At 44.9% G+C, this 13355-nt stretch overlaps 1 protein-coding gene across 1 annotated transcript in view; it reads left to right on the top strand.

The window, feature by feature from the left end:
- The window catches only part of LOC108939847 (transcription factor 20-like), a 29098-nt gene extending 17625 nt beyond the window's left edge, over nt 1–11473 (top strand). The window contains 5 exon segments of the mRNA XM_029246980.1: nt 2635–3109; nt 3112–7853; nt 8150–8243; nt 8711–8760; nt 10569–11473. Coding sequence (XP_029102813.1) covers nt 2653–3109; nt 3112–7853; nt 8150–8243; nt 8711–8760; nt 10569–10577 — 5352 coding nt within the window. The 5' untranslated portion in view covers nt 2635–2652 and the 3' untranslated portion in view covers nt 10578–11473.
- Nucleotides 11474–13355: the final 1882 nt, after the last annotated feature.

Raw genomic sequence — 13355 nt, 5'->3', positions numbered from 1 at the left:
ATTTGAACATGTTTAAGTATCCGCACTGGGTGCAATTTTGAGTACATGGGAACAGGTGCAGTGTTCTGGTTGATGGTTCATTCTGCCTGCTTGTCGGACTGTCCTTTAATACCTTCAAATCAGGTTTGTTTGCATCTAAGTAGTTGGGAGTTGGGAGTAAATGCTCCACATGGCAGTGGAAATGTCAGGGCTCACATATCTAATCATACAATGATCCTGTGAAAGTGGAAAGATGAAATATAAATTGAAGGTGAGAGTAAACAGCTTCCATCAGCACCAAAGTAAAGTATTGCAAAACTGCAGTTCTTCTATAATGGGGCAACTGGTACCGTAGTGGTAAGAACTGCTGCCTTTGGACCCCAAGGTTGCAGACTGGAATTCAGTCTCCAGGGGTTATACCTTTGAACAAGATGTTTGCCCTTAAATTACCCAGCTGTAAAAATGGATGAATATTTGTGGGTAGCTTACTACTGTAAGTCACTTTGGAGAAAAGCCCCATCTAAGTAAATAAATGGAAATGCAAAGCCTTGCATATCTATACCTGATAGATGCCTTACTTCACCAAACAGATCTCTACAAATTAGTGATAATCAAAAAAGTGCATCACGAACTAACTGTACTTTGCAATATAAGTGAATGAAAAAGGCACACTGCCTATGAAGTATAAGAGCTGGAAGCTGTTTGCAGTGGAGCCAGAGTAGCAACAACCCTGCACGCGTTAATAGCGTATACATTTTATAAATGGCTACATGCATAACACATCATGTATGGAAGGTGTGGGCAGATCCGTGCTTTTGCTGTGGGTGGATGCTGGAAGTGTTGAAGCTGACAGGCAATGGTAAAACAAGCAGGTGGATCACAAGCCGGTAATAATTTCCTACACCTTTGGGGACTCAGCGGTGACCTTGACGAATAATGAGAATTGAAGATAAATATCAAGGCAATGAAATAATACGTGAACAATACGTGAACAGCGCGTAATTCGAAAATATAATGAATGTAATAATGGAACAAACGTTTTCGCTTCAAGTATGGAAGATTGCTAAACTGTAAAATGTTTTCAAAAATTCAAGCACCTGCCTGAAAAGGTCATGCACATGTCAAAACATCAGTGACAGGACCACATGCAGAGCGGAGCACCGGGCTATTTTCGAATCACACCCATCTGCTTTGGCGAGTGTCATAAAGGAGAACTGCAAAAATGTAAACATGTGGAGGAACACTCAGGGTGCATTTTTGGCAGACAAATGCCAGAGGAAAGAGAAACCCTGCCAGCGATTGCCAGGTGGATGATTAGATCAGGCCAGGGCAGTAGCATTCAACGCATGCCAAATGATGTAGCATACAGCGGAACAATCAGATCCGCACCTCTATCGCCGTGTCCGCGGGCATAGCCGCTTCATTATTCAGCGGCACGCTGTGACGTGAGGACAAGAGCTGGGTGCTTAAACAAGGCTGCTTAAGGGAAAAGGCAGAGCAGCTGTACTCCAGCTCACTATATGGCTGCCATTACTGGACAAGTATGTTCACACCTGAGTGTAAATGGTTTACAAGGATACGCAAGTACAAGGTATATCTATATGTATGTATGTACAGTATGTATATATGTATGTATCTATCTATGCGTATATATATTTATATATTCATATTTAAATATGCATGTGTACATACAAAGGGGGCACGGTGGCGCAGCAGGCTTCGCCAGGTCCCGCTTTCTGGCAGGTCTGGGGTTCGAGTCCTGCTTGGGGTGCCTTGCGACGGACTGGTGTCCTTGCACTCTGCGTTGCCGGGTTAGGCTCCGGCTCGCTTCAACCCCAGTTGGAACAAGCGTGTACATACATACATATATATATGCATACAGTATACAAAAATGGTTTTTTGTTTTTGATTTGTAACCATAGCGTATCATGTTTGAAGAAGACTTTGATAATGATGAACATTTCTGCGCATGGTGCTTCAATTACTCTTGCTGAAAAAAATTGCCCTTGCTGGTCATGGGCAATTTTTTCAGCAGGTCATGGGGTTGTTCTGGTAGCATTTCCGGCTTTGTACAGTGTAAAAATATTAGGGGCTTTAAATATGCAAATTAGACCGTAATATATGTTTGTGAAACATATGTACATTTTTTTGTCTAATTTTTCAGTGTTAAAAAAGTTAGATGGTATGAGTATGTTCTGTTGTTAATGACGAAGCATGAGTGTGTAAATCTGAAAGGCATCCTAAGGTTGCTAATGTTTAAGGAAACAGTTGTGATCAGAAAAACTAAAATTTCAATCTTAAGAACAACCTTCAGTCAAAAGGGCTTCTTCCATTCTGAGGTGTCAAAAGGAAAAAGAATTCTCTCTCTCACACACACTGTCTGAACTGCTTGTCCCCTTTGGGGTCACGGGGAGCCGGAGCCTACCCCGGCAACACAGGGCATAAGGCTGGAGGGAGAGGGGACACACCCAAGGCACCCCAAGCGGGACTCGAATCCCAGACCCACCAGAGAGCAGGACCCGGTGTAACCCACTGTGCCACCGCGTCCCCAGAAAAAGAATTGAATAGGAATAAATACTAAAATATAATCGGAGCACTTTAAAAACTTACACTAAGCACTTTGTTTTGTTCCTTGTTTTTTTTTTTTTTTTTCAGAGCGCCCTAGACGAAGTCATGCAGTCTTTCAGAGAACGGAGCTGTTTCCATGGTAACCAGCACTGCTACCAGCAGGGGCCCTATGAATTATCACGCCTTGAGAATTACAGACATCAGCACAGCCAGACCAGACAAGGCTATGAAGCGCACTCACTTGCAGTGGCACCATCGGCGGCAGCAGCAGGCAGTGTCGCCAAGGATTGTTATAGCCAGCCGGCCTATCCAGGCTATGGCAACAGCTCTGCCCAGGCTGAGAAGCAGTACAAAGGAAGCAAAATTTCAAGCCAGCATCTGCAGAGCAGTTATGGTAGCCATGCTGGCCCTGCATACTCCAGTTCATACATGACAGAAGGTCATCTTCAGCAGAAGTGGGAGGATTCTCATCTGCCCCAATATGAGCAGGACATGCTGGGCAGATTAGAATCAGCAGATGGAGCAAGGGGTAGTGCGTCTCAATATCTATCACAAAATTTGATTAGCATTCCCAGAGTCAGTGTCCTCTTGTCACACAGTCCTCTGGTCCGGTCTACACCAGCCACCATCAACAAAATCTCCCACAAGACACTTCCCCAGCCCCTATGGCATACACTCATGGCCAAATGCATTTTCCCCAGCACTCACAGTCTCTCTCAACATCCACACCTTCATATGCGGAGAAATGTAACCCCACATCTCACTGTTATAAGAACTACGGCATGGCACCCAACTCTCAGTACAGTAGGCACATCATGAACAGCAACAGCCTCAAGCAAAACAGCTACAGAACACAGAACATCTATGTATACCAGCAGCCACCTTCAAGACCTGGATATGAACAGCAAGCCCCTTTGCAGGGAATATCCAACAACCAAGAAAACCTTTCAAAATATCAACATTTTAACCAACAGCCACAGAGTTACTGCCTTTCTGAGCTCTCCGTAAGATCACCAGAGCAGTACTACCAGAACTGCAGTCCCAGCTCCAGCCACTCACCTGCTAGGTCTGTGGGTAGGTCTCCCACATACAGCTCAACCCCATCGCCCTTAATGGTTTCTTCAGAGACTTTTCAATACAGCCAACCCCCTATTACATCAGGGACCTCTTCCTCTACAAACCTGCGAGAGCAGGGCTTACATATGCCACAGAAATCTCATTCATCTCCCAGTATTAACCACAAGGCCTCCAGCTATGCAGGTTCATTGAAAGACAGATTCTCAGAAAAGCTATTGTCCAATCCAAGCCTGTGGAGCCTTAATGCTCTAACATCCCAAGTGGAAAATATTTCCAGCAATGTCCAGCAGCTACTGCTGTCTGAAGCTCTAATGGATAATAAAAAGAGCAGTAAAAGGAGCAATCCCAAACAAGGAGAGAACTTTAAGGATCAGCTAAATAGTGTTGATGACGGGTTGTGTTCTGAAAATCTCCACACGGACCTTGTCACAGAAGCATTCGGAACCTGCCAGACCATCCACAATGAGGGAGGAGACGCGGGATGCCCCATCACTTCTGAAGGTCAAACAGACAGGAGTTATTACTTCTGCAACCAAAGCAGGAACCCAGTGCCAACTATTAACAATTGCCAGACATCACTGAATGCAGTTTCTTCCTGTTCCCTAACCTCATCTGCTGATATTTTGGAAAAGTCAGACATATCTAGTGTGAATATTCCCCAGATTGGAGACAACTGCAATACCTTGCTGAAGAACGCTGGAGAGGAGAATTCTGGAAATGACAGCGTTCGCAGCCCACTAAGTCAAGAGCAGAGGCCTGCAGCAGACATTGCAAATACAAAGGATTCAGTGAAGGAGGACTATGAGGAGACATCCTTGCTAGAAAAATCACCTGAGGAGGTTCACAGTGACACATCTAAAGAAAAGTTGGCCACAACTTGCAATGACCAGGCTGATGACACGAGCAAACAAATAGAATGGGCAAGCAATGAAAAATGCCCATCTGAGGATTTTCAGAGGAGTCAAGTTGTGACCACTGAAAGCTATCCCAGTGAATTTGAAGAACAACTATATCATGAAATTGAACAAGTTTATGGTACTGGAATGCATTCTAGCGAGGCATCTGACATCAAATGCAATAGAGATGTGAACTCAAATTCTGATTCAAATAGGAAAAGTGGTCCATTAGTGTGCAAAGATGAAACTTTAACCAGTAAAGGGAATAACTCAGATCTTCCACATTTAGGCTCTGGGAGTGATCCTTTTGAAGCAAACGTTTCTGCGGCTACACACGAGAACCCATATGAGGAGCAGCAGTCAGTTCTTCCCAGTCAGACCAGTGAAGCTAGAAAGGAGAAGGAGAGTTTACTGGCTTTGGAGGAGGTCATAAATAATGAAACGCTGTTGCAACCTGGAGACTTGTGCAGCTCAGCCGACGACCAGGCAAACAAGTCACAAGACGAAGCCGCAAAAAACACAATGCACGCGAGTTCTGAAAGACAGTCATTCATTCGCGACATTGCACCTCCAATACACTCTGCGAAGACAGCCTTCTCAGTGTTTAATGAGGAAGGAACACCTCTGTCCCAGTCAAGGGACCACATTGATCGACGGGATGCTGCAGAGCTGGAGCCTGACTCCCCTCAGCTACCAGGCAAGTCAATAATGCACTCAGCACCTTCCTGGGCTGACACTCCACCTTCCCCGAAGAAAGGTGATGAAGAAATCGATCCCGAGATGAGCTGTGTGAGTGCAGTGACACCTTCAACCAAATCTGAGCCAATGGCTCCATCTGCAAACCTTAGAGCAATCAACAGAAGGCATGCGCGAGGGAGGCGACGCCAGTCTCGAATACTAATGCATACAAGTGCTGGAATCACGAGGATCTCAAGTGTGGAACGGAAGGGAGTTACAGGAGCTCCTCAGGAAATCAGTATGCCACCTTGTAAAACGATCGTTTTGGCAGAACAGAAACCGGTAGCTCAGAAAGACCTCCCCTCCCAGACTTCCACTCTTTTGGCAGAGAACTTCCCATCTAGGATGTGCACTCGCTCTTTTACCGCAATGGCCACACACAGCCTGTGTCTCCATTTGAAAAGGGAGCGAGGTCCAAAGCCCTCTCAGCACTTTGCCGACAAAGACTCTCTGGATCATTCCGAGAGCTTAATTTCTAAGATCAAATGGAAAAAGCAGAAGGGGCCCAAGACAGCAATCCTCGGTCACACAAAGGGTAGGAAGGGTCTGAGTGAGATCATGCACCAAGATGAAAACAAGGATACCACTTTGTTTTTAGCTCCGCTTGTTAAGGACCAGAAACCTATGGTACTGAGATCCAGAAAACAAGCTCAGGAGAACCCTCTGAAAGAAAAAGGGACAGAGAAAAGGACAGTGTGCAATCTAACCAAGGCAGTGAAAGACATGAAGAAGCCGGAGGAGGCTTTTCTAAAAGATCAGAGCTTCGTGAGTTCCAAGCAAAACCTTTCCTCTGCTGACCGCAAAAGTGTCTACAGAGCCTTGATTAGCAACTCAGATGAGAAGAACGAACCCACCGTTAAGAGAAAATCTAACTGTCACCCCATAGTGCCAATAAAAAAGCAAAGAGTAATGAAATCAAGCAAACCTGACAAGCTACAGTCTCCTTTAAAAACAAACCTCATGAGAGTTAAAGCTTCCAAGAAGAGGTTCAAGCGAGGAGAGCATTTCAAATTATCATTAAACAGCTTTCTTACCAAAGATCCCTCCCCTGTTAATTTGAGTGATGTCCCTTGCTTACCTCCTCAGTATCCTGCCAAAACAAAGTATTTGCCTCCAAGGAAAGGCAGAGGCTTAAAATACGAAGCAATGGTTCAAAAAATAACATCGCCAGGGTCAAAAAAGCATAACTTAATTGTTCAGTTCGAGAATGTAGTGGAGAATTTGACTAAAAACTCCACATCGCAGGCTACAGAACAAATAAAGACGGAACAGGCTACAGAGAAGGTGTCAGAAGACAGTGGAATTTCACAGAACCCCATGGTAATGCAGGACACAGCATACGATAAAGCTCCCGAGGTTAAAAAGAGAAAGGGGGGACCTGAGGATCCACCCGATGTAGTGTCTGGCACAGGGAGTCTTGCAGTTAGCACCCCAAGAGTGGCCAAGCAAAGAGCTATCAAGAACAACCATGAAATGCATTTGAAGCAGAGGAGGAGCAGGAAGAAGAGCTTTGGCCAGCCGCAGAGCACAGCGGGGCAGGAGCCACCAGCAGCCACTGCACACACCCACAGCCCCGATCAGCAGGAAGGCAGCGCTCGGACCTCCACTGAGCCTACCAAGTGCGCGAAGGGGAAAGCTAGGTTGCCCTCCACAAGGAAGACATCTTCGAAAGCACTGGGAAAGAAGAATAGCGTGAAGCAAAAAGCGACATCCAACAAAAGAAACAAAAGGTACTCAGATGCTCTCAAGCCAGCCAAAAATGGACGTAGAATTAAGATCAAACACAGAAAATTATCGACTTTGTCAAGAGTGAAAGAATGTCCTAAGACTACCTTAAAACGTACTTGGTGCAAACTTGCTAAAAACGAAAGCGTACCTTTATTCAGCCCGTATGTGCACATTGACGGAACAGAATACTTCTCCTCTATATGTATCATCAACAGGCCCGAGGAGGAACGCCTGCTCTTTGAGACCAGGAAAAAGACCTCTGCCAAGATAGCGAATCCAGCTGCGGTTGCCAAGGCGATACCAAGCTCCTCAGCCATGCTGCAGGGGCCCTTGGTCAACAAAACCCTGAATGACCGTCATCTTATTTGTTGTCTTTGTGGAAAAACAGCAAACTACAAAGAGCTTGGGGACTTGTACGGGCCATATTACCCAGAGGACAATATACCACGGAAGTTTCTGAAATACAAACAGGAGTCCGCAGAGGATAAAGTGATAATGAGCTGCAGTCTGGTGAACACCAAACCTCTAAAGAAGGAAGGTATTAAGAGCAGTGATGGCGGGAGCTCAGGACGGCCTAGAAGAGCGTGGTGGCCTTCGGGAACGGGAGGCACCGCTCGGCCCAAGTTCTTGGAGAGGTACAAGAGGCTGCAGCAGTTTCAGGGTTGCGAAAGAAGGGTGGGAGAGGGTGGGGTACCACACTTAAGACTCTTAGACTGCAGCGGGACTGCTACGGAGAGGCTGGAGCTGGTGGCGGAGTCCAGGGAGCACTGGGTCCATGAGGATTGTGCCATTTGGACCAGTGGCGTCTTCCTGGTCGCGGGCAAGCTGTACGGAGTGAAGGAGGCTGCGCTTGCTGCTGCTGAAACGGTAAGTCTGTTTTCACGCGGGCTTCCTTACATTGCAGACTGAGTCTGAGAACCACTGAAGCTGGGATGAGTACCGGAGGAAAACCATAAACTAAGCATGATGTGACTACTAGAGTCTGCATTTGAGCTTTCTCTTCATTTCATTTCGGCGGGTCCATGTGCCCATGGATCTACGTGCGCATATGGAGGGTGCGAGTTCTGCCTGCTAGCCAAACTTCCACAGCGTTCGCATTCGGCTCGGTCGTAATTTAATCCTAATGTTTCTTCGCCGTGTGCTTGTTTATCCTCTGTGCGCAGAGCTGCTCAGCATGCCAGGATGTGGGTGCGTCTATCAGCTGCTGCTGGAAAGCCTGCCCTCAGAGGTTCCACTATTGTTGTGCCAAAGACATCGGTAGGGGCTCTTGTCGAAAGTGTGAACATGAGCATGTGTCTTTTAAGATGTCAGCGTATATACATATTTCAGCAACCTGTCAAGGGTGCCCGAAATAAACGGGGAAACCGTATGTACAGCAGAGAGTCACCTTAAGGACAGCAGAATGGTTAAGGGACTGTACTTACTAAGGGACTGCAGCAGAGGCCCTGCTGTTGAGCAATTCTTAAGTTCCGATTCTTGCACTTGAAATGGAGAAAAGTTTAAGGCTGTAACCTACGCAAGTTGCTTTGGATAAAAGCATCAGTCATGCAACGAAATGTGGAGCGCTGACATCATCAAGGAGAATGTAACAGGGATTTTTTTTTTTAGCCACCACCCAGCTTCACAAACACACACATGCGCGCACACACAGACACACACACACACACACGCACGCACACAAGAACCTGCCCACTTTTCTTACCATATCCCTCTTGTCTTTATAGGTTGTTTACTACAAGAAGACAACTTGTCATTAAAGTGTGCACAACATAAGGTAAAGAAATTTGTTTTATTATTGGAGCACAATTTTGTAGCTTGTTTGTTATAGAATATATAACATATATATATTTTTGTGGATATATAGATATATAATACTTTGTTAAGGCAAGCCCCAGGGGTTGGGTAAGGACCACATGGTCAGATGTGACTCGTTGCAATTCCTCTAGGTTTTCATGGTAACAAAGGCAGTTTACCACTGCTCAAGCAAACTCCATACCCCCAGAGCCAGAGCCAAACTCAAACCTCTTCCCAAACACACAGCTTTGGCACTAGGAGGCAGTAACACTACCTGCTGCAGTCATTGCACACACACACACACAACCACACTGGCTGAAGCTGCTTGTCCCAAGTAGGGTTACGGCAAACCAGAGCCTAACCCAGCAACATAGGGTGCAAGGCTGAAGGGGGGAGGGGACACATCCGGGATAGGACACCAGTCCATCACAAAGCACCCCAAGCAGGACTCAAATTCCAGGCTCACCAGAGAGCAGGACCCAGCCAAACCTGCCACACCACCGCACCCCCGCAAGCCAATGCACTATGAAGCTATTGTGTGGTCCAGTGACATTCGCATTATTGCTGCGATCTAATCTGACATTTGCTGCTCTAAGCACTGCAACACTGCTCACTCTCACCGGTACCAAACGCAAAGGTTTACGAGCCTGGGAGTCGTCGGTGTGGGACGGGCCGCTGTGTCTTGCGCCACCTCCTGGCCAGGCGGCACCGCTGCATGGAGGACAGAGAAAGAGAAGGTCAGAGCCAGTGCACAGGCTGACGTTAAGCGCTAAGTAGCAGGCAGTTATGTGTGAAACACAGCAGTCTATCCTCCATGGGCTGACAGAGGAGAGAACTTGGCTGCTGATCAATACAGCCTCCCCCTTCTGCCTCCCACGTAATGAGATCTCGGAGCAGGCAGAGCGCACATCAAAGTGATTCACTAACTCCAGGATCTGAAAGCTCTGGTTTTTGCAATGCCACTCCACGGGCTCAATAAAAAGGCATAGCACCTCCATCTAGGGTTCTGCGGAGACAGTGCAGGGAACCAGAGGGGTGCAGTCTTTTCTCTTCTGCGAGCACATAAACAAGGTTATGTATTTATGGGAAGAGTGAACCATGCGCAACTGATGTCAGTTCATGGTACACGCTTTAAATTAGGCAGCGGAGGGGCGGCTTCAAAGAAACCTGCCTGTATTTCATTCTTTTGAGGAAAAACTGGAAGAACAACAATGAAGTTTCGGGTGAGCAACAGATTGCGTCATACTGGTCTAGGGCCAGCAGGTGGTGTAGTGGTTAGAGCTGCAGCCTTTGGATGAAGAGGGCCCACGTTTGAATCCCGCCTCCTGCTGTAGTACCCTTGAGCAAGGTTCTTACCATAGCTGCTCCGGTAAAAATTACCCGGCCGTAGAAACGGGTAAGCAATTGGAAAAAGCTTCACACTGGAAGCTGCTTCGGAGAAGAGCATCTGCAAGAGAAATGTGAATGTACAGTGGAAAGTACACGAGGGGTTTCTCTTCTGCGCTGTGGCCACAGGGTGTAGAGCAGGTCATTTAAAAACGTTGTCTCTCGCCGACAAGGACCTGCCTCTGATCGGGGTCCTATACGTGGCGCTCGTAGCACGCACACGTGTGCTTTACACGTCTATGCGTGCCACTGTTTCGCAGCTCTTCACTCACTGCTCTGTTGCAGTCTGCCTGCGCTGGTGTTGAGCGGAGCATCTCTCGGCCCGTGCTGAGCTCTGTGCGATTTCGCTGCGGGCAGCATCTCCCTAATGCGTGTCTGGATTCTCCGCTCCTTCCCTTCCAGGCTTCGTGAAAACCTGGGCAGCTTGGGAAGATCTCCAGCGCGGTGCATCAAAGGAGGTGCATCCAGGCTCCCGAGGAGCCAACGCGGATTACGCCGCAGCAGCCCTGCACACCGAAGTACCCAACAGGAGCTCTCCTGCAGAGCGACAGCTGCAGCACTGACACCGGCTCAAGTCAAGTGTACATTATAGTCATCAGATGGCAGCTTCCCTCCTTTCTGTGTCGCTGGTGAGACATACAGCTTTCTGCTGCATTTATTTTGAACTAAACAATCAGTGAGAGAGGGGAAATCACTCTTGAAATAAGTATTGTTGGAAACCGGAGGTTCTCATTCTTCACATACAGAAATTTTTCACGTTTTTCAAGTGTCTTATTTTCATTTGCTATTCGAAGCATTTAAGCAATTCCCTCAACACCAGTCCACCGAGGCAATGTGAAAATATTTAACCAGTTCGCACTCAAAATGTATTGGACCCGTGGGCAAGAGTGTGAATGGATGTATTTTAATATATTGTTCTTCCAACATATATTTTTAATGTGTTTTTCAGACCTCTGTAATGGAATAAACAATACTCACATGGCCATCTGTGAAGTTTTATATTACCATAGTATTACGTTGCATCAAGTTAGTTCACCTAAATATGCATAAGTGTGCTCACAAAGTCACAAAGATTGTTTTTTAACTGAATATCCGTTCGCACAGGGTTTGCACAGCTCTTAGGTATTTTGCAGCACATAACGTGAACTTCAACTGGATATTGTAATTTGTTCTGTCTGAGGTCAGTGTTCCATTTTACATTCTTGAACTCTAGTTTTATTCACGTAAGAGGCAAGCATTTATAAGGTAGTCGGTTAATCTGAAAGTTAAAAATGAGTTTTGTAAAAAGATACCGTTCAGAAGAAGAAGACGACAAGAAGACGGTGACAGTCAGTACTCAACCATACTTTATACTTCGGCTAAATTATTTAATGTTGTATATAATTATTTGATGCTGTTTTCTTGTAAGATGTGATGTACTTAAAGACTTGTGTATAGTATTTCTTAGAGATATTTATTTTCTATAAAATAAATGTTATTGCCTACAAAATATTAAACAAATCAATTAAAGTGACTTTTCAAATGTTTGACATGTTTGTGTCATGCTCATCTCGTATACACGAAGATTTTCATATTTTCCAGGCCTTTGTAATGTGGATGTAACAGCTACAGGTTGTCAGTAGCAAACAACGTCGTTATTTGGCCTCGGGAGACAAGAAGTTGTTTTACGTTTGTGTGTATTTCAACATTTTACTGGAAAGCGGTCAGAGGTAGATATTGATATCGCTTCTATCACCAGAGCTTATTTCAATGAAGATTTTCACCAAGAAAGACAGTGGCGACTCGGTATGATGTCAGATGTTGCGAGACTGGCTGCCGCTGTTTCTCAACAAGTTTAGTACAAAAAAACTTTAAAATAAAACATTTTGGAACACCTATAATTAGAGACACTGCTTTTTTTTTTCTTTTTAATATAACAGTTGCTCATAATTACTCTCAAATGAATTTTTATCACTTTTGTTTGTTTTCCTACCGCGGAATTCTATAACGTTAAACGTGCGCTGTTAATTTCATCCATCAGCGGCAACGAAGTGAATTTACAAAGCCTCGGAAAACTTTCCGTTTTTAACGATAGGACGTGAAACTTTATAGCGTTTAAGGATCGTGTGTGCGCGTGCATGTTTGTGTCTGTGTCTGAGAACATCAGAGTATTTCAAGCAGAGCCCCAGAGGACTGAGACAAGCATCCCCCATCTGATCTCCTCCGCTTACTTCTTCACAAGCTACCAAATGACTTGGCAACTCAAGCTGAGCAACTCGAATGTAAGCTTAGGTCTGTCCTCTTGCAGTAAAACTATTTTTACCTCACTCGTTTACTGTCAGTAACCACTTGTTCAAGTCAGGACGGTGGTGGTCTCGAGCCTAACCAAGAAGCATATGAGGAGGAGGTACAGACCAGGTAAGATGTTCCACAACAGGTATGGAAATGATTGCACAATGCGCTCTTATTCGGCAGTAATAAGTACTGTGACAAACAAAAAAAAATCAATTTGGAGCATTCAGGTCTTTTCTGGATTCATGAAAAAGTCTGACAGAAAAATTGCATTTATAGGTTTTTACAGGTATTTGCAAATTAATCACACATTTACAAACCCAAGGCACTCTGACACATTTTTTTCTTCAATCTTTTCTTTTTAACAAAACTCTGAAATTTTTGATATATATATATATTTTTTTTTTCTCTAAATAAACACTTTGAAGTTGTATCACAAACAGACTGCAATACTGTGGTTTGCTCTTCGGTATTGGATATGTTACAGTCAGCTTAGACTTTTGACATACTTTACCTTCAAAATGCATGTAAAGATGGAACATCAATAATATTAAATTACAATTACTGCCACCAGTTTAGCACATCTATAATATATGATTCAGTAATGAGAAATTAGACTTTACATTTAAATATTACAGAAACTCCAAGTAAAAATTAATCATGCAGTTAACTGTGTTGTGGAAAGCAGGTAAAATGAAGTAATGTACAATGAATTCACAGGGACAGGTCAGTGCTCCTCAAAGTCTGACCATAACGTACTGTATGCGGATAACTGAACCTCTTTCACTATTAATTGCTGACAGTGTATCGTAATTCTGCGATTGTACATTACCAACAAGATATTTCGGGTGATGGAACAAAAAATGCATGACTGGGAAAAAGCATCTCTGCAAGTGAACGTAAGGTAATTACAAGAAA

The sequence above is a fragment of the Scleropages formosus genome, chromosome 20 (assembly GCF_900964775.1).
Source record: "Scleropages formosus chromosome 20, fSclFor1.1, whole genome shotgun sequence".
NCBI lineage: Eukaryota > Metazoa > Chordata > Actinopteri > Osteoglossiformes > Osteoglossidae > Scleropages > Scleropages formosus.
Note: the sequence above shows the minus strand (reverse complement) of the source record. Positions and strands in the feature narration are given on the sequence as shown.